The sequence below is a fragment of the Sinocyclocheilus rhinocerous genome, unplaced genomic scaffold (assembly GCF_001515625.1).
Source record: "Sinocyclocheilus rhinocerous isolate Xijiao unplaced genomic scaffold, SAMN03320098_v1.1 scaffold349, whole genome shotgun sequence".
Taxonomy (NCBI): Eukaryota; Metazoa; Chordata; class Actinopteri; order Cypriniformes; family Cyprinidae; genus Sinocyclocheilus; species Sinocyclocheilus rhinocerous.
Window position 1 is genome coordinate 921655 of NW_015637137.1, and position 20715 is coordinate 942369.

General features: G+C 37.8%; 2 protein-coding genes across 2 annotated transcripts; one reads left to right on the forward strand and one right to left on the reverse strand.

Annotated features, from left to right (window-relative positions):
- Positions 1-1949: 1949 nt before the first annotated feature.
- LOC107748544 (protein Wnt-6-like) lies at positions 1950-6745 on the reverse strand. The gene is made up of 4 exons (XM_016563372.1): positions 6325-6745; positions 5638-5858; positions 4428-4753; positions 1950-2662 (listed from the first exon to the last, which is right to left on the reverse strand). The coding sequence occupies exons 1-4, from the start codon at positions 6399-6401 to the stop codon at positions 2201-2203; spliced, it is 1086 nt and encodes a 361-aa protein (XP_016418858.1). The 5' UTR covers positions 6402-6745; the 3' UTR covers positions 1950-2200.
- Positions 6746-10483: 3738 nt separating this feature from the next.
- Positions 10484-19436, forward strand: chpfb (chondroitin polymerizing factor b). The gene is made up of 4 exons (XM_016563377.1): positions 10484-10832; positions 12464-13031; positions 15955-16137; positions 17690-19436. Exons 1-4 carry the CDS (start codon positions 10531-10533, stop codon positions 18950-18952), a joined length of 2316 nt encoding a protein of 771 aa, XP_016418863.1. The 5' UTR covers positions 10484-10530; the 3' UTR covers positions 18953-19436.
- Positions 19437-20715: the final 1279 nt, after the last annotated feature.

Sequence of the window (20715 nt, forward strand, 5' to 3'; positions counted from 1 at the left end):
TCCGTCTTGCCGCTAGCTCCATCCGTCTTCTCATCCAGAATCCCTCCTTTTCTGGACGTGGGAGAAATCGAGAGCACCGTGCCCATCTTTTCCACTGACGACCAACACCCACCGGCCCTTCGGAATGCGCTTTCTAGCCTTTCGTCCCGTTCAGTGCCTCGGGGAGGTGCGACTTCAGAGTCACAGGTTCACGTCCATTTATGTTTCGCGTGACCACCGGATATACAGTGGGGGAAACAGCTGTTGAGTTGATTAGGTTAGCGTACCTATGTAATAATCGGTGCTCGCCTCAGTCACTCGCGCGCGCTCCGCCACTCCTTCTGCATCCCACTGCGCGCGCAGCCTCAGACAGCGGGAGCAATGGGCAGGACTTGTAATGTGTAGCCGGGCAAAAAAACTAAAGGTACAGACCTGTAAACCGGGATAAGCCTCCTCCGTCTGCCAATCCTGATGCGACGTGAAACGACTGATGTCTGCTTTTACCAACCAGGGAAGCTTGAAACACATTTGCCCACATCTTATATGAGCGTGTATATGGGTTAGACAGTCTCTTTCAGATTTCTATTTTTATACAAGGGGTTCAGAGCATTTGTAGATTTTTCCCAACAATGGAAAACAGTGTATCTCATAATTACAGCTGTTCAACATGTCAGCTAGCAGGGTAACTTACTAGATCCCTCTGACAAACACATGCAGACACACAATCAATTCCCAAAATGTCTCACAGCTGCTTCGAAGTTGTAAATAAAGCAAAGATTATTGGAGTTTTACAGGAAAAAAATGGCAGTCTTTCTAATTTGGTGTTACTTGCTGTTTTTAATTAATTGTGAAAATTACTAGCAATTTCTGAGTGAAAACACCAACTGATTTTTTAGTGTAGAAAACTGAACTGTATTTGTAATTTCATTTCACACAGTTGCTTTAAAAAATCATTGACTTAGATCAATCGGTATATACACCATAACACAAATATGGTCTTTTAAACCCTAGTGGTACAGGTGCATTGCTTACAGTAGCCTCAGACACTTTTGCAGCATTGAAGAGCCATGTTTATGCTCCACCTTGTGGATATTCATTTGTAATCAAGCATAAGATGAAAGACATTGGCATTGTGAAAAAGCCTGCTATCATGTTGTTGTTATGCACTGTAAAAACCTGCAATTGTTACCTTAAAGAGATATTTCATTCTTTTCCTGAAACACTTTCCTTTTCTTTTTTTTCGTTTGATATACATAGCTGGTTGTGCGTAAACATGGAGACAATATATCCTATTGCTCTACCATGTATCCAATGTATACAATATTTCAGAACATCAAATATTGCCACATGAAGCACATTTTTAGGTTACCATTTTTTCAGTGTATAGCCTACTACTTGTTACAAATATATGCAGTTAATAAAATGCATGTGCAGGTACAGAAGGAAATTGCTGGAAGATGTAAAACAATGGACAAATGTTTCATAATTAGACCAACAAATGTTCTAAATCAGTCAGGTACTGACTGCATCTTTAGGTCTGCGTGGCAACTGTCAGTCAGGGGTTCAGCACCTTGGACAGTACTGACATTGGATCATTTTTAGATACCAAGGATACATAAACCACATTGCTTTAATTTGGGAGTGTGTTATTAGAGGATGCTTTTATCTAAAATTTCTCAAGCTCAACAGTCTATTTCCAGATTTTCAGTGTTCTGAAAATGTAGAGAAATACATTAATTTCAACACACTAATTTCTCTTAATAAAGACCAGCAGGTGGCAGTAAGATTATTGACAACTGTTCATTGTCAAAAGCAACTGTAAAAGCTCTGACTCCCACCCAATGTTGCCAAGTCTACTTATTATAAACGACTTTGGACTTGCCTTTTCAAGCAGTTGCTTATAGTTTTAGGCAGTCAAAAAAATTTTTTTTTTTTACCAAGAACCAGGGGTAGCTTATTTTGGGCTTGTTTTTGTTTAGACCAGGTCGCTTATTTCTCTAGCAAAACCTGGAAACACCGCTCCCACCTGACTTGCTGACTTGATATTGCTCAGTCTTGTGGACCATCAAAAAATTCATGTGAGCAAGAGGATGATAAGCACCTGTTTTCACAAGTCTTCATTCTGCATAGACTATGCACAGGAGAGAAAACAATTGTGCCCTTCCAGCTCAAACACAACTACTACAGATGCAATTATGTTTTTTAACTCCTTGAGTGGACTTCACAAGCAAAGGCTGACGTCCTTTCTCACAGAACATCTCTGGCACTGAACCTCACAGCACCAGTGAAACCGACACTGACAGTTTTCCTCATATTCCAGTGTGTAATCTGCAAATCCTTTACCGCAGCACAGGCTATCACAGCCTCCATGCCCTGTCTCTGTGCTGTTACACACACGACCCTGTGTGCCTTCTGTACCCGTCCTTTGATTGGCCTGACAGAAATCAGGTGACTCAGCTGAATAGATAAGGACGTTAGCATCCAGGGGAGGGGTATCCGGATCGATGGGGACAAGCGATTTACCATCATTCCCACCCATCACGCGGACGGCCTTATGGAAGCTCTGCATGAGGTAGTCACCAACCTGACGGAAGAGAGGCATCTTCCTCCAGCAGCTGCGAAGAGTGCAGGAACCAGAAAGGCCATGACATTTACACTCGGTCCGCATTTGTATCCGTATGGCCTGTATGCACATAAAACAAGAGAGAATTAAGAAAAAAAGACGACATCTGCTCTTTTTCTTCAACTGTTCATCTGTCCTGCATTTCATCCAGTCTCTTAAATTAAGAGCAAATTTCAGATGTAAAGCAGCTCTACAAAAAGACAGTAGTCATTATTCAGCTCAATTTAGCTAAAACAAAAGTGAAACAACCATGTCATTTATTTAAAGTGCCAAAATTATGGCTTGACACCAGATTGTTGATGTGCAGAACACATACTGGCTACCTTTACCGGCTGTAGAAATGATTGTGTTTAAAAAAAAATAAATTTTTTTTGTTGTTGTTGTTGTTGTTGTTAGCACATAACATTTTATATGATTTTTTTTAAAAAGACATCACAATCAATGTTAAGGTATTTCAGAGTTGTCTTTATTTATATTAAGTAAACTAAATGAATTACTAACAAAATTTTGAAAAAGTAATAAAAGTGAAAAAAGTGAAAATTTCACTTTCATATTATAACTTTTTTAGTGGAAAAAAGTGAAAATTTCACTTTCATATTATAGCTAACTTGTGTTGAATATAATGGATAAAAAGTAAAAAAAAAAAATTATATTAACCTACATTAAGTAACATTTTGGCTTACATCTAAAGAAAACATTAAGTATGGTCTGTATATTAACTGCCTGTACGTGTACTTGTGTTACATGACACACACACTCTCCACATACAGGTAGAGTACATTGACTACTATGAATATTCGTGAGTGTGCATTTTTAAAGGCTATATTATTATGATGAAACGAAAAAAATTTATATAATAAACAATTGTAATAAAAACTCTGTGAAGATCACTGAAATTCCTAATATTCCCAAATCTACTAAGAATCTCAGACTGCATAAAAACTGCTACAATATACAAACATTAGCAACCACAGACAGTACTGAAAGAAATATGAGGCAAACTTTACGCCATTATGTGGCGACAAGTGACTGTCTTTAAGTGAGTCATTTAGTGACTCATTTGATTAGTTCAAAACACTGATTCATTCAGGAACAAAACTGTGTTGATGTGTGGTGCGAGGCGCCACTTTTGATTCTGTTTTGACTTGTTGTGGAACTATTTTTTTGGCAGGATCAAAAATAGACAAAATATCTGGGAATCTGGGAATATTGTGTCTAAAATGTAAGTGACTCAATATATTAACCTATTGTTTATTAAACCGTTGTGCAAATGCAATATTAAACTCGCTTGGTTTGAATTCCCCGCGGCATCCTGCCAATGGCTGAATAATACTTAGTTGATCTCCAGAACAACAGCACTCTTGCTCGTGTAATATTTCTTAGATAAATATGCAATTTTATTTGTCTACATAAGTGTAAGGATGAAAAGTGAAGTGGTGGAAGTGTTTGTAGTCAGTGAATCACTGCAGTTAGCAACAGTAAAGCCAGTAGCTGAATGGACCACTGCATATCCGCAATAAGTAACATAGTAAATTTAGAAGAAAATTAATTTCATATTTTCATTTAAGGTAAGAGGTTAGACTACAAAAGAGATTAAAGCGTAATCACTGCAGATGTCGAAGGAGTGACGTAGATTTTACATACATTTTACATTTCTCTATTCTGACTGCTGTCCATATCTCTCTCTATAGATTTTTTTCCTCTTTTGGAGGTGTATTTTTTTTTTCTTTTGCTATTGCTATTGCAAAAGTTATATTTACTACAATGTCCCATGTAAAATGCTATCCTTCTGTGTTCCAAGCCAAACCCAGAAATGTAAACGTACCTGTCTTCCTGCCTCGTTGTTGTGCAGGTCAATAAGGGTCCTGATGTCACTCTTGCCTTTTCGCTGTCTGGTGTCCATGAACTGACGAGACTTCTCGTAACCAAAGTCCACATCATCTCCACAGCCCCCCCATTCCCAGCGCCCATCTTGGACAGGTGAAGCCTGGATGAGAACCTCCTCTGCCGTGGAGTCGTGGGAAGTTTCAGAGGAGCTCTGAAGGGTCACACAGCTGCACTGTGGCAGCGCTCCCTGGCTGCAGGCTTGTGTTACTGCATGCAGCACCCCGGCACCTGTGATAGCATACACAAATGCAGTTTCCCGGATATCTAGAGAACAGTTAAAAAACAGGGAAAAATCTACAGTTTGTCTAAATACAAAACCTCATATTTTGTCTCATGATCATCTGAAAAAGTGCATTGTTTCATGTGGATCATCTCATGGTATGTGTTTGATTTAGTGCTGTCAAACGATTAATCGCGATTAATCGTTTGACAGCACTAGTTTGATTAGGATCTTAATCTAAACTCTTTCAGGATAACACCCCATCTCACTTCTACACTCTAAAAAATGCTGGGTTAAATACAACACAGCGCTGGGTTGTATTTAACCCAGCATTTTTTAGAGTGTAAGATCACTTAAATATCTAAGGAATTGCCACATTAACAATAACTCATTTAGCAGATTCACATTCCTCACACATCTCCGCTGTCTAGACCTGCCTCAATACATGTTGACCTGCCAAAAGAACATTTTTCCCCTTACTGTAAAGGATTCCTCCAAGACACACTCACTCTTGGTATCAGATTAACATGCATACGAGTCTAACTTATAAATTGCTGTACTTTGGCAATTGGAATGTCATGTTTTTTAGACACATGCACTACAAGGTAAGCTAATCTACTAAAGAAATAATAAGCTCTACTGCTTTTTTCTTCACTTATGTTATGTCAAGTATTTTCATGGTCAAATTGATACAATCATGCCCTCTAACGGTCATACAGCTAACTACATGGTGTTAATGAAGGCCTTCATTAAAGGGATAGTTCATCCAAAATTGAAAATTCTGTCATCATTCACTCACTCATGTTTTGCTGAACGAGGTCATTGTTAATATAAGTGTTAGAAGGCTGACTGCATCCATTTCATCATCATTGAAAATTAACTGAGTTTATAAGTAAAAATCATGAGGAGCTTTTGTATTGTTCCTCACCTTGTTGCAGGATCTTGGCCAGGTTTCTGCTCTGACTGGTGCAGTTCCATCGACGATTGTGGAACTGATGTTGGCATTCTCGCATTCCCAACCGGGCACCTTTTGCCACTTCTTGAATGATCTCAGGCTGAGACTGGCACATGTCGGCATGTCTGCCTACCAATGTTCTAGTTCTACGGCAGATACTATTGGGATCCATCACTAAAGGGTTGCCATCCACCCTGGTGCAAAAAGAAATAGGTATATACAAGTAAATAGTATACACTTCAAAACAAAGACACACTCACACACAGACAGTGGGTTCAGTCTGATAGTACCCGAGTGCTTTCTCCAAATGAGAAACTTGGAATTTTCAGGAAATCTACAAAAAAATGTGATTCTAAAACTCTTATGCTTTATCCTTTTTCTCTCTTCCGACCTTCTTTCATCCTTTAAGTCTTGACCCTCCCTCTTAAAGTTATTTGCCTTTAACAAACCAGTTTTTTCACATCTTTCATTGCCTCTTGTTATTTAAAAAGGCCTGTTGAACCTGAATGCAAAGTCATAAATTCCTGTGTTTGTTGGTGCAATCCTAATTGCCTCAACACAAAAAAATTTAGAAGCAATGCTGCATTAGTTTTCAGAGAACTATATTTGAGCAGCTCAATAACAAGAATATTAACAGGCGGGAATAAAGCCGCAGCTTACCTTCGTTGCAGAGGTGTGAGGGTCGTATTGAGGATAATAAGGAATAAGAGGACGTTCTTTTGCATTGAGAGCATCATCCAGGGATTTACATCCAAAAACGGGTCAAATCTACCTGAAACTGTCCCACCGATGTGTCCGTGTTTTGTCGGCGAGTCTTTGTACTGGCATCATATCCAGCAGTAATCAAGAGCAGCATGAAAACGTTTTAAATGTAATGCCGGGACGCGATTAAAAGTGCGTGAAGACTCTATGATGCGCAAAAAAAGAGGGGCGCGAAGACAAATGAATCATCGCTGCTTTTAACTCAATCCAAAAGATATTCCACTTCTGTAGTCAGACCAAAAAACTTGCATCAAAGAAGCATGTTTTCCGAGAGCGGTCACTGAGTAAAACCCGAGCGACTCACTTCTGAACAGCGCGTCTATCGTGTCTTATTAACATCTATTTGCATGCGCGCATTCCACCTCTGTTGACTTAGCGTCAGAAAAATCCCTGTCAAGTCAAAAAGTTCAGGAGTTTGTAAACAAACGGTGCAGAAACCCTACATGACACTCGTTTTGTTGATGTAAACCCGCACAGCCCTTATTTGTTTTGGAAACAGAAATGATTCCCATGGATTAATGTCAACCAGAAAACTCGTCTCGTTTTGTTTTCGTTTTATTTCTCGTTTTCATCAGGCCTTAAATTTAAATAAGTGTTATGATGTCCAGCTGTCGTTTTTGATATGTTTTTCATAAAGTGTTCTCTTGCCTGTGTTGACCTTGGCAGTCCCCTTGGCCCTACAGCTATATCAGTACCCTGTGTTATCAGCCAGAATTTGTCTGTTAGAACATTTTCAAGTCAAACAGAATGAATTTCAAATGTCCATGCCAAACCTTCTCATCAAATTTCAGGAGCAGAGAAAAACTTAAACTGACTTGTTGATTTATCATCATCTTGTTTAGAATATCAAACTTTGATAAAACTTGTATAAGAGCTCTATTCTTTCCCTCAGGGCAATCTTTGGATGCACTGGGAAGCCTTTTATGGCCATTGATATTTTCTTGCATCTGCCTCTCTTTTTTTGCAAGATGACAACATAGCAATTAGTTGTAGTGCTTGAGTTCATCAATTGGCAGACGGTTAGTTTCATGATACACATGCACACAACATGGAAAGGGATACTTCATTTTAGAAATTCATAGTTATACTAAAAAGGGAATTCTTGGAATTGCTGATATATTTCTAAACCATATTTATAGCTTAATTATTAAATATTGATACATAATTTCTAAATTGAATGAGCATGTTTTAGAAACAAAAACACTAATGTCCATGCATGCATTCTCCAAAATGCTTACTGTATGCTGAGCCAGTGTCTCTGGGTGAAAATCGAACATATCTGGGAATTTAAATTGAATGTAGTTAAAGGAATAGTTCACCCCAAAAATTAAACTCACTCTCAGGCCAACCAAGATTTAGATTATTATTATTATTTTTATTATTATTATTATTATATTTTTTCATCTGATCAGATTTGGAGAAATTTAGCAGTACATGACTTGGTCAGCAATGGATCCTCTGCAGTGAATGGGTGCCGTCAAAATAAGATTTCAAACAGCTGATAAAAACATAGGAAAAATAGGTTTACAATTATATTTTTTCTAATTTTGAACATAAAATACGCTTCTCAGTGAAAGTTACATGAGTAGAACATGCTAGAGGTGATGCATCAGTGGCATTTGTTTGTACATTTCTTGTTTATGATATTCATGTGCATTTACGCTAAATCACTTTCACTTCCAATTAAGTAAAGCCTATACTCTTCTGTACTAGATATAAAGGTATTGGACACAGTTTGCTCTTGGTAAGGATCAGGACGGAAACCCATAATAAAAGGCTCAATGTCAATATGGCTTTTCAGAGTCATGCAAATAACACTGGGTGCGTTGAAGAGGCAGAAGCCTCTGCGATCATGTGATCCGGGCTTTCCGAGGGAGGTGGCGGCATAGTGACATTATTTAGTAAACTCTGCCATACATTCCTTGCGTTTATCCCAGAGACAGTAAACAGCCTCAGTGTTCAGATGAAAACTGTGAGCTGTGAATGAACAATGCCTGGCTCAGGGCCACATACACTATGATGGCTTACTGTGAATACCACAGCTGTGGGCCTGGACAATCATCTCCATCCACTCGGAAAGGTCTTTGACCTTCAAATCTATCCCTATGGTTTTATTCATTGTACTTTTTTTGGTTGAACAAGTGGACATCTGGGGGGAAAAGAATAAAACAGTGTCATGAATCCTTGGTGTAATATAGTTTTTCACTTGGTCCACTGCAACTCACAGTGGAATCTCACGTCTATTTCATTTATCTTGTAGTATAATATGTAAAATGAATGAAATGAAATTCGAGTTTTTTCATCAACATATATCTGCGTTCACATTATGCTTTAAAACAATATTGGAAAGCATAGATGCATCTCTACAAATGGCCATCAAAAAGCACATCTTCTAAATGTAGTGGGGCCATTTGAGGGCACTCAATTTAACGAATCACTGCCACCTAGTGGAAGAATAAAAAGACTACACACTTCAGTGAATGGTTCTCTTGTATTTGTCCATTTTTAAACATTGCCTGATGAAGTTAGCTTCAGCTAACATATGTTTTGAGAGCTTTATACACGTTTAAATTTAAGGCACTGTTGAAAATGACAAAGCTGGTAAATACACACACAAACACACACACACACACACACACACACACACACACACACAATCACATCAAATGTAATATTTTCAAAAGGGTTATATTGTTTCTTACTAAAGGCACTTTAAAAACAATTACCATTATACTCCCAAAGAAATGATTACCCATGGGAGAACACTTCATGCTCCAATTCATCTGCAGAAAGTAAAAGTGTAACAAACCCAACCCACTGTCAGAATATTTGCTGTTTTAACAACCACATACAAGGAGAAAAATGTTTTCTCTGTAACAACTGTGGGACAGAAAGACAGCGCAGCACGGCTCTGGGGAGTCCACTGTGTTCTTCAGTTGTAGCTGCAGGCATGCAGTAGAAGGAACAGATGTGATGCTCCAGGGGAAGACAGAATGAAAGAGAAAGCAAAGGTCTGAGCTGTGTTTTCTGTATATTGCACCATGTTTGTGCACATTTAAAGTCTGTGAGTAGTATAGTTATTTGTCCGTGAATAGCTGATTTATGGGAAAAATTGGTGTGTGTGCAACACATTATTGTGTATTTGGAGATAATGTGACTGATTGCTCTTGTTTTATAGGGACCAAAGGCTATTTGTTTATTTATTTAGTAATCTTAAGGCAGAAAAATAAACATTTCCCTTCTTGGTTTTCAGTCAGTCAGTCAGTCTGTCTGTCTGTCTGTCTGTCTGTCTATCTATCTATCTATCTATCTATCTATCTATCTATCAACCAATAAAAGTGAATAACCCAGCATTTGACAGAATGCTTAAGGTGACTAACAAGGTGACTAAGGTAACCAACAATAATATATGTTAATATATGTATGTATTATTATGTTTTTTTTTTTTACATAGGCCTTTTTACATAATAAATATAGGCTATGTATTAGTATTATTAGCCTGTGTTTTTCACATGTTCAGTAATTTTTTCAACAATAAGGAACATCTTATTAAAAAATATTTTTCAATAATTAAACATTTTCAACTAGTTTTTTTTTAGAATAATTAATTTTCTTCTTCTTTTTAATTGAATGTTTAAAATAAAACCTAAAAATTAGAGTTTTTTATTTTTTATTTAATTTTTATTTTTTATATGTGTGTGTGCGTGTGCCCTTGCCTAACGCGTCCACATGTAGGATTACGTTCATAGTCTCAAACAGAATGGTCGCCCTCTAGTGAGACAAAGAAAGATCATAAACTTTCCAGGTCAAACGCGTTTTCCTCGCAATATCCTAGGGCAAACGACCAAATTCGCGTTTACCCCTAAATTATAGCTGGAGTTAATGATAGGTTTGTTGCGGTTTCGCACATGGCACCTCCTCCATCCATGCCTCTGTCGAATGGCAGTAATCAGCGCTTAGAATTTGCATTGACTGACGTCTGGTTAGTAAAGGGCGGAGTCCGGAGCGATGACACGTCAGAAGGCAACAGCGACAGTCTCGTCCGTCCCTAAGCCGCGTTCTGCTAAAAGCATCTCCTCATTGTGCTGAGGAGCGACTGAAAGCATGAGAATTGCAATGTTAGTGTCTCTCATCAGGCCGACCGGGCCGATTATTGTGGGCATCTCTCTGGGATTCACTCTGAGTCTCCTCAGCGTCACCTGGGTGGATGAGTCCTGCGACTCTGACTGGATGGGAGCCGCCGACGAGATGCTCATAGGGCAGCCTGGGAGCTCGAAAGGGGCACGTAAGCCTAGTTCGATATCCACTGGCACAACTGACAATGGAAATGTCGAAGAGGACTTTGAGCCCAGAATAGTACCTTATAACAAGCGTGCCCTGGAAGGTCCTCCAAAGAAAGTTTTCAGGTAGGTGTAGCATGGAGCTCCACCAATGATTCTATAGAGCTCATCCTGACTGACGTCTCTCGGGTGTATTTAAAGCGCGCATGAATGATTGTGAGTAATTTGCACAAAAAAAAGAAAATCAGGTCACCTTAGGTTTAGTAATCTGAACTACAATGAGAGCATCAACAAATCAGCAGCGTCCTTAAAGGCATGCAGAAACAAAACATATATATATATATATATATTTAAAAGTTTAATATAGTAACTATAGTTTCTGCTAAAACAAAACATAGAATGACGTCTGCAGTTTCAGAAGCCAGAAAAAAAAAAAAACTTTCTGTGTGGAATAAACACCTGTCAAAATTTTTTTGGCAATATGTCAAAGATTTAGAGTAAGAAAAAAAATAAATATAAAGTACACATAATCAATTTTGTAACACATAATCTAAGCACATTTTTAAACTTAATATTTCAACATTAACCCTGTTGTTGTTATTGTGAAACAAAAGAAATTTGGAAGAACCTTTATACAGTACTTTTTGAAGAGTGGTGCATAGTGTGTAAAGCTGTTCAAGCTTCATGGTTTTCAAGCAAACATTTTCAAGAAAATTAAATTGTGAAATCATTAACTAATCTTCTCCTCTGCTGAAGTTCTGAAATCTAGTTTAGTTTCACACTGAGGGTCATGGATGCCAAAAAATATTCATTTACTCATGTGTGTCTCAACTGAACACAAAATGGCAAATCAAATGTGTGGAAAAGAGAATGAGATTTGAGAGTGGCAGATCATTTTCATTGAATAACTTTGGCCTAAATTTTTTCACACAAAGCTACTCCCTAGTAAAAAAAAAAGTAATATATTTAAAATACTATATACTAAGTATAGTTCAAATCTGTTAACATATTTACTGACATATCACTTGAGACGCACTAATATAAAAATTATAATTAAACTTTTTATGGAGTACTACTTGTGCACAGTGCACATTTCTTAATATGAAGCCTAAAATGTGTTTTAATGTCACTAATGATGAGGATTGTATGATCTTTGAATAATATCGGTCTTTAAATGCAAAATATTTAAAGTGTACGCAACGTATACTTGCTATAGCTCCACCTTAGCACAAACAAATATACTTAGTATATATTTAGATGGACTTCAGCACTACTTCCACAAAATGAAAGTGCATTAAGTACAAAATTATTTGTTCTAATTTAGCAGACTTTAGATATACCAGTTTAGTAACTGAAGGGTATTTTTATTAAGTACATAAATATGTAAATGTATTTGTAGTATACATAGCATGAAATATATGTATTTTAAATACATTTTAGTATATATTTTTTTCACTAGGGCTATGTCATATGGTTTCAGATTTTGGTTTGTCCTATCACGACGTGCTGTCATATGGAAAGAACTGCATGAAAATGATTTTGGGTTTCATGGGAAAAAATGACAGTTTTAAATGACATGGGTAAATAATGACACAACTGCTGCCTATTTTGGACTTCTGTGTGTGGTATGTTATAAATGGTTTATTTAACCAACTGACACATCAAACCCGGCTGTGCTTGTGACTTCCTAATGCAACTCTGCTGTGATTTTTTTATTCTTCATGTTATTATTTTATCCTCAATCTTTCTCTCTCCAGAGCCAAATATGCCAGCACAGAGCTTGGAATTCGTGAACGTCTCTTTGTCTCCGTATTTACCTCCAAAACCACCATAAGCACTTTAGCTGTGGCCATCAACCGGTCCCTTAACCACCACCTGGATGGCCGGCTCATCTTCTTTACAGGCACTCGCAATCATAAACTACCTAATGGAATGTTTGTGGTGGCCCATGGTGACGAGCGTCCAGTTCCAAACATGTTTCAATCTGTCCGATATCTTCTAGAGCATCACATTGCTGATTACGATTGGTTCTTCTTCGTCCAGGATGATACCTACACCCAGCCGGAAAGGCTGAAGACCTTAGTAAGCCACCTGAGCATGGATCTTCAGCTTTACATGGGCCACCCTGGAGAGTTCATTGGAGGTGAAACCCAGGGGAGGTACTGTCACAGTGGACCAGGATTTCTACTATCCCGTGCTCTACTTCTGAAGCTCCAGCCTTTCTTGGAGCAGTGCAGGACTGACATTGTAAGCATCAGACCTGATGAGTGGCTCGGTCGCTGTATCATTGATTATGCTGGCATGAGCTGTGTGGAGGGATATGAGGTAAGAGGTAATGATTAACTGGGACTCGAATTTGGGTTATGACATCTATGCAATATTTTCATGAGCATTTAGAATAGAAAATTCTGTCATCATTTACTCATCCTCATGCTTTTGTGGAACACAAAGGCAGATACTGTATGTTAGACATACATAACATAAGGGTGAGTAAATGATAATAGAATTTACATTTTTGGTTGAACTACCCCTTTAAATCCAGTCTTGAAAACAATCCAGAGCAAAACAATCATTTTCAATTCAATTTTATTGAAATAGCTAACCCAAAAATGAAAATTCGCTGAAAAATTACTGACCCTCCGGCCATCCAAGACATAGATGAGTTTGTTTCTTCATTGGAACAGATTTGTTGAAACTTAGCATTACATCACAGTAATGGATCCTCTGCAGTGAATGGGTGCCGTCAGCTGCTAAAAACATCACAATAATCCACAATTATTCTCACAACTCTAGTCCATCAATTAATGTCTTGTGAAGTGAAAAGCTGAGTGTTTGTAAGAAATATCCATCAAGCGATTTTAACTTTAAACTGTTGCTTCTGGCCAAAATACCATAATAGCATCCATAATCCATAATAATGCTTCCATCGCCTGTTGTTATGTTGGTTATTCGTGGATTATTGTGATGTTTTTATCAGCTGTTTGAACTCTCAAATCTGTTCTTATGAAGAAACAAACTCATCTACATCTTAGATAGCCTGAGGGTGAGTGAATTTTCAGCATTTTTTTTGTTGTTGTTGTTGTTGTTGATTATTCCTTTAACTATATTGAAACTAAATCCGAGACACTGGGATAGGCTCCAGCATAGGACAAGCAGTTTTGGAAAATGCATGGATGGAAATTAAGTTCCACATAATACATAATATTTTTGGGTGAACTATTCCTGTAACTTTTTTCTGTTTTGTTCATTCTTGTTTGTCATTCATAAAGAAATGCACTAAATCACAACACAGATTTTTACCAGGATCAGTTCTGCATCTGCTTATTCCCTGTAATCACCAAGGCAGTTACATTTCTCATATCATGAGATTCAAATTAGGCACAAGCTAAAATAGTATCTATCCCAGGGCAAATGTGGCTGAGAGAGCTGTGTGCCGAAATAAGCTGAAAGGAGGGAGGATTGGGGGGCTCAGAGCCTGAACTATGTACAGATCATCCTGGCAAACTCTAAAAACAGGCCTGTGTTGATAAAGTGGACTTTTCATGTAGCTGGTTTCCCTTAGTTGGCAATGTTTATGCTGGTCACAAATGACTACATTTTTCACCTAGGGTCTCTAGTTTCGACAGGAAACCACATTACCCAAGGGTCCATGCTTTATTGAGAAGGTGTGCTGTTATATATTGAGGGGCTCAATGCAACAGGGAGGCCAAATAATCAATAGCTCACAGTATTTTGAAAATTCTGAGGCAGGTACATTGATATACTCAAACAAGCTCACAGTCATGTGAAAATGTTCTGCATATGTTCAAAACATGTATTGCACATAATACACACCAGAGACAGTATAGAATAGTACATGTGCTTGGTCAAATGGTGTAAGTGTGATAAGCTATAGTTTGTGAGTTGATGTGTTAAATGGGATTAAACATGAGTGATGGCTGGTGTCTTATTTAAGTGCTTTGGCATAGAGGTGATGGAACACCTTCGCACTCTTAATAGGCTGATCTGATTTGATTCAGGTTTTCTGCATGACTTACACTGCAAATTTGCATGACCGTTGAAAAGTTTGGGGTCAGTAAATTTTTTTTTTTTTAAGAAATGAATGCATTTATACAGCAAGGGTGCATGAAATATATCAAAACTGACATTAAGAATGTTGGAAATGACTATATTTGTAAATAAATGCTGCTATAGTTTAAATACATGATGTTGTTTTAATTTTCTATTTATCTATTAATTTTCTAAAAATGTATCACTTTGCAGCACAGCTGTTTTCAGCATTGATAATAATAACAAATGCACTAAATCAGCATATTAGAATGATTTCAGAAGAATCATGAGACACTGAAAATTGTATTAATGGCTGCTGAAAATTTAGCTTTGCTGTCACAGGAATAAATTATATTTTAAAATATTTCAATTAATTTATTTAAAACAGTTATTTTAAATTGGAATAATATCTAACAGTATTACTGTTTTACTGTATTTTTGATCAAATAAAAACAGACTTGGTGAGCATAAGAGGCTTCTTTCAAAAACATTAAAAAATCTTTCTGGCCCCATACTTTTGAATGGTAGGGTAGGTACTCTGAACCACATGTCTCATACAAAATACATCTGTAACCCATTGACAGAGGATTCATGTTACAGGGACACAAAAATATGACCGTTCTACTGTAAATGCAGTCGGAAATTATACAAAGTTGTTGGTTTTTTTTCAACTTTTAAAAAAAAAATTCTATAGCTATTTTTATTTCAAGAAAACCGAAATAAATTGTAAGTTAATGCAAAATCATTGTAGATTCAGACTAATTAAAAAATGACATTACATGATTTCATCAAAAAAAAGTTCAGTAAGTTTTCTTCTGCTGCTGAGCCACAAAGTAAATGACTTCCTGTTCTCGGCAGGCCAGCTGCAGACCTGCTGCGATTTGTGCAGTTAATTAGCATGGTTACAACAAGACATTAAACAGCATTACTGCAAATTGCAAAGGTCTGCTGACTAGAGCTGACCAGAATTAACCTAGAGGTGCTGTCTATGAAACTATCATCACATTCTTGTTACAGTGCCAAATGTTGAGGCATGTGAAAAACACAATACTGTAACGAATCAGCTCATGGGGAAATATGAATAATTAATCATAACTAGTTATAATTAATTATGAATATTTAGATCCGCTGTAGATATTTAGCTGACCTCTCAGGGTCAACTGTCTGTCAATCTAATATTAATCTTGCTTTACCTCAGGCCCTCAATTATAATTATTTTACAATGGAAAACAATATGGACCTTTCCAGAATGGGGAATGATGGATTCCAGAATGCTCTCACTGTTCATCCTGTGACCAGTGCAGAACTTATGTATCGTCTGCACAAACATTTCACAGAAATAGAACTGCAGAAGACCTATGAAGAGATTGAAAAACTACAGGTTAGATTTTCAACTTCTCTACAACAACAATGTATCTTACTTTAGCACTGCTTTTTTAGCTCTTTATTTTGTACATCATGCATGACGTTTCTTTAATGTTGCTTATACAAAAGCCATCAAAACCAGCCTCTGTACTTTTTCTAAATTCATACTTTTTGAATGCATGCTACATTACCTTTAGCTTGTCACTGGGGCAGTACCCTCACAGGTACATCTTTCTACCTTATCACCAAAACCAACCATAAAGCAGTGGTTCTATTCTTTTTTGACTCAAACGCCCTACAATTTTCACAACAATATTAAAATGTATGGAGTTACTTTTGTGTCTTTTTTTCATTCAATCAAACATATTGTGTTTGAGAGCAAAATTAATTATATTGTAATTAAAAAACATTCTTGCTAAGAGTTTTTTTAATTACAAAAATAAAGTAATTGATAACAAAACCCTTTGCATTGCAAACAAACGCTCTCTTTCCTTTATGTAGTTCCCACACTTTTCATTATGCACCCATATATTTTGCTTCCTGTTCTGCTGTAATTTTTTGTGAGTCTTATTTGTGAGTTGAAAAGTTTTGCTTCCGAGTTGAAAATGGCATTTAAGTGTGTTCTAAAGAAGATCATGATCATGACATTAGACAATGACGTGTTGTTCTTCACGCCATAACCTCGCTCTCTGTTCGGGACCGTGCAGTGGGTGTGGCCAAATTAGTGCACAAAGCGAGAGTGATCAATAGAAACAGGTATTTCATTCTGTTGCATAGTTACTGCACACTGAGATGCTGTTTCACTCACAAGCAAAACTTTTCAACAGATTTTAGACCCGCAAAAAGGACAGCAGAACAGAGAGCAAAATGTGGTGCTGTGTAATGAAAAGTGTGGGAACTGCATAAAGGAAAGAGAACATACAATCCAAAGAGTTTTATCAATTACTTTAGTCTTAACAAGACTTTTTATTTGTAATTTTTTTTAATTTTTATTACAATATAATTAGTTTTGCTCTCAAACACAGTATTATTGACTGAATAAAAAAGACAAAAGTAAGTCCATACAAAGGCCCCATGACTTTTGTTATTTACTGGATAAGCAAGGGTTCATTGAATTAAAAAAAAAAAAATTACTAAATATTTTAGAACTAAGCATAACTAGACAAATGTGATAACATTTTAAGATTATAATCTTTACATGACCTTTTGAGGTCTAGAAATCACACTTTTAAAATTTCCCTCCTCAGTATATTCAGGTTTTCTAAAACCATGGTGTTCTCTAAAGAAAATAAAACATTTATAAAGAAGAAGAATTATATTACTTAATATTTTAGTTGTTTTGTTATCCTGAACCCCCTTGAAAGTTTGCTCTGGTTGAAAACCACTGATCTAAATGGTACTATACTACACCTTAATATACTTAACAAACTAAAATGCACATTTTAAGATCATTGAAAGGCATGAAGGTGTACTGTCCCAGTGACAAGCCTTTTCTCCTAAAGATACAGTGTCGTGTTTGTTTTTACGGATTTTGTCAGTTTTTCATGAATCTTGCTTTTCACCCTTAGTCTGAGATAAAGAATGTCAGTGAATTAGCAGTGGATGGAAACAAGAGTGCATTGTGGCCCATCGGCATCACACCTCCCTTTGAACCCAAGAGCCGCTTTGAGGTACTGCGTTGGGACTACTTTACCGAAGATAACTTTTTCTCCTGTGTGGACGGTGCTCCTAAATGCCAGCTCAATGGTGCTGATCGTGATGACGTGACTGACGTCATCAAGGTCGCTGTTGAAGAGCTCAACAAAAAATACAACCCTTTTGTACAGCTGAGCGCTCCACGGCTGGTGAACGGTTACAGGCGCTTGGACCATACACGAGGGATGGAGTACACCTTGGACCTGCAGTTCCAGGCCACGACTGAGTCTGGTCACCAGAAATCTATCACACTCCGTGTACACCTTGTGCGACCCCTTAGCCAAGTAGAGATTATCCCCATGCCTTATGTCACCGAGGCTACACGAGTCCATGTCCTCCTGCCCCTCACCAGTTATGACTCCCATGCAGCGCTGCGCTTCTTAGATCACTGTTCCTCCAACTTGTTTGAGACCGGTGAGAATGCGGTTCTTAACTTCCTGTTCACCTACGAACCCGCCGAGGCCCAAAAAGTGAGTACAAATGATGTCTTTTCAGAGGTCAAGGCTAAGATCACTTCCATCGAGCACAGATATCCCAGCGTGAAGGTGTCTTGGATCAGCATAAAGACAGAAAGTCCGGGTCTCCTGCGGATCCTGGATATTGTATCTAGGAAGCACCCGGTGGAAACACTCTTCCTCTTGGTCACCGTTGACACTATGCTCAACTCAGAGTTCTTGAATCGCTGTCGTATGAATGCCATCAGCGGCTGGCAGGCTTTCTTTCCCATCCATTTCCAAGAATTTGACCTTGGTGTGGCTTATCCAGACCAGGTTCCTCCTGCCTCACCAGACCTGGTCAGGGAAGTGGGTCACTTTGACCGATACACCTTTGAAGAGGGGTGTTTCTACAACTCTGACTACATGTCCTCGCGCACACGGATGTCTGGGGATTTGCAGGAGAATGAGGAGCTGCTGGAGAGCCTGGATCTTTATGACGTGTTTGTGCAGTATTCGGGGCTGCATGTGTTCCGTGCTGTCGAGCCTGCCTTGCGGCAGGCGTACCGCAACCGGACCTGCGATCCTCGGCTAAGTGAGGACGTGTTCCACCGCTGTCTTCAGAGCAATCTGGAGAGCCAAGGGTCACGTTCCCAGCTCGCCATGCTGGTATTTGAACAAGAGCCAGGTAACAACACCTGAGGAGCTTCCAAAGAAGCAACAGGGGGGTAACTGTAGACTGGCTGACCGCTAGCAGCACTCCTTGTCCATTTTAACATCTGTCAACCAGTTCTCTAGTAAAAGCTATTTGATTATCTTACTGAAACCACAGAGAAATGTTCTGAAAGGAACATTCTGAGACATTTAACAAGAAATGTCTAGAGACATCTTTTTCGTGAGCACTTGACTCACAACTGTTAATGCACTACAAAACAATTCTTTCACTGTGCTTTTCTGAGTAATTTTAGAATTTTGTATTGAGGCACGTTTCATGTTGCTGCCTCATTAGGATGAATTGCCATTGTTTTTGTATTCCTCATTGGTAAATGTAATTTACCTTACAGACTGGTGGAGTTAAGCCCAAAGTATACTTCTTATACTTCTGTTCTGTTCTGAGAGATGCTAGCATATGCATACAGCCAAACTCCATAGCCTTTCAAAGTATAGGCCTACTTCATTTGATAGCATGCGCGAACACGTCTTAACTTATAATAATAAATGGCCCAGGTCAGTGTTGCCACCTTGTGAACAAACTAATAATGCAAAAAAATCAACGCAGCGTTAACGTGGTTAAAAATATCTGCCAGCGTACATACGGTATGCAGATTCTAGCGTGTAACAGCCAAGTTCTGTAAGTAAAATGTCTCCATGGGGAAATAGATTTTGACGATAACTTTTAAACCTTTATAAAAACATCTGTTCAAATTTGAACTCGTTTTAAAAATAATCATGTGGAATCGGCGGAATTTGTGCTGAAAACTACATTACCCATGATCCTGTATAGAAAGGTCCACCAATCAGAGAATCTGACATTTCTCTCTACACGCTCATAAAACTTAAATATTTGTGCATATATGCATATTTTACAATAAACTTAAAATATATTGTTCCTATTGAATTAAACAACATTTAATGAATACTGATATATTTTTTAATTCATGTCATTTATAATGCTTCATGGGATTGTAGTTCATTCCCTCACTAAAGCCGCTATATATGTGTTGTATGTGTTTGTATTTTTGTCTGATTTTCAAATACCTTTTACTTCAAATGAAAGTTTGTAATGTTGGGATTCACCCTGTAGTGGGTTGGGTTTGTTCATGGTCTATAGCGCTTTACTGAAAAGTTTTTTTTAAATCCATATGGGAAAAATTTATCTATCTATGATGAAATTTATGTTACGCACACTGTATGCATAGCATGTTTCCCTCCTCCCAAACCAGTACAGCACAAACCCTGCCCACAGCCAATTCTAAAAATGTATCCATTGTAATCCATCCATTATATTTAAACTGAACTGAATCCATGAAGTATTGTTGCTTAACTGTTTTAGGGAAAAAATTTATGCATATGAATACACTAGCATTCGCGTAAAAACAAAGTATACTTGGGGCTAGTGATGGAGCTGGGAAAGAGAATGTGAATAGATTGTTTTTTTTTTTTTTTACAGTAATTGTAGTGAAAGGATTTGCTTTGCATTTTTATTGTGTCTGAGGGAAGAGAGGATAAAGTATGTTTTCAACAATACTGGACAGTTCAGAAAGGGCGAATGTATAAAGCTATTTCCACAATGTATTTTGCATTATTCCAGTTTTCTGAATCCACCCATGTTAGAAATACATTCCAGTATTCCACCCACACTTCCTTTTCCCGTGAGCTGTGGCTGTCTGGGACAACCTAACTATATTGTCCATGTAAAAATCTGTGCCTTTAAATCTGCTCCTTCACAGTGAAATGCTTCTCAG

What these genes read in the sequence shown, in the direction of transcription:
- chpfb (XM_016563377.1), top strand. Translation starts at nt 10,531, where the DNA reads ATGAGAATTGCAATGTTAGTGTCTCTCATCAGGCCGACCGGGCCGATT. An exon ending in CCTCCAAAGAAAGTTTTCAG is followed by an intron (nt 10,833 to 12,463) that starts GTAGGTGTAGCA and finishes TTCTCTCTCCAG; the next exon opens with AGCCAAATATGCCAGCACAG. An exon ending in GCTGTGTGGAGGGATATGAG is followed by an intron (nt 13,032 to 15,954) that starts GTAAGAGGTAAT and finishes GCTTTACCTCAG; the next exon opens with GCCCTCAATTATAATTATTT.
- LOC107748544 (XM_016563372.1), bottom strand. Translation starts at nt 6,401, where the DNA reads ATGATGCTCTCAATGCAAAAGAACGTCCTCTTATTCCTTATTATCCTC. An exon ending in GGCCAAGATCCTGCAACAAG is followed by an intron (nt 4,754 to 5,637) that starts GTGAGGAACAAT and finishes ACTGTTCTCTAG; the next exon opens with ATATCCGGGAAACTGCATTT. An exon ending in ACAACGAGGCAGGAAGACAG is followed by an intron (nt 2,663 to 4,427) that starts GTACGTTTACAT and finishes ATGTGCATACAG; the next exon opens with GCCATACGGATACAAATGCG.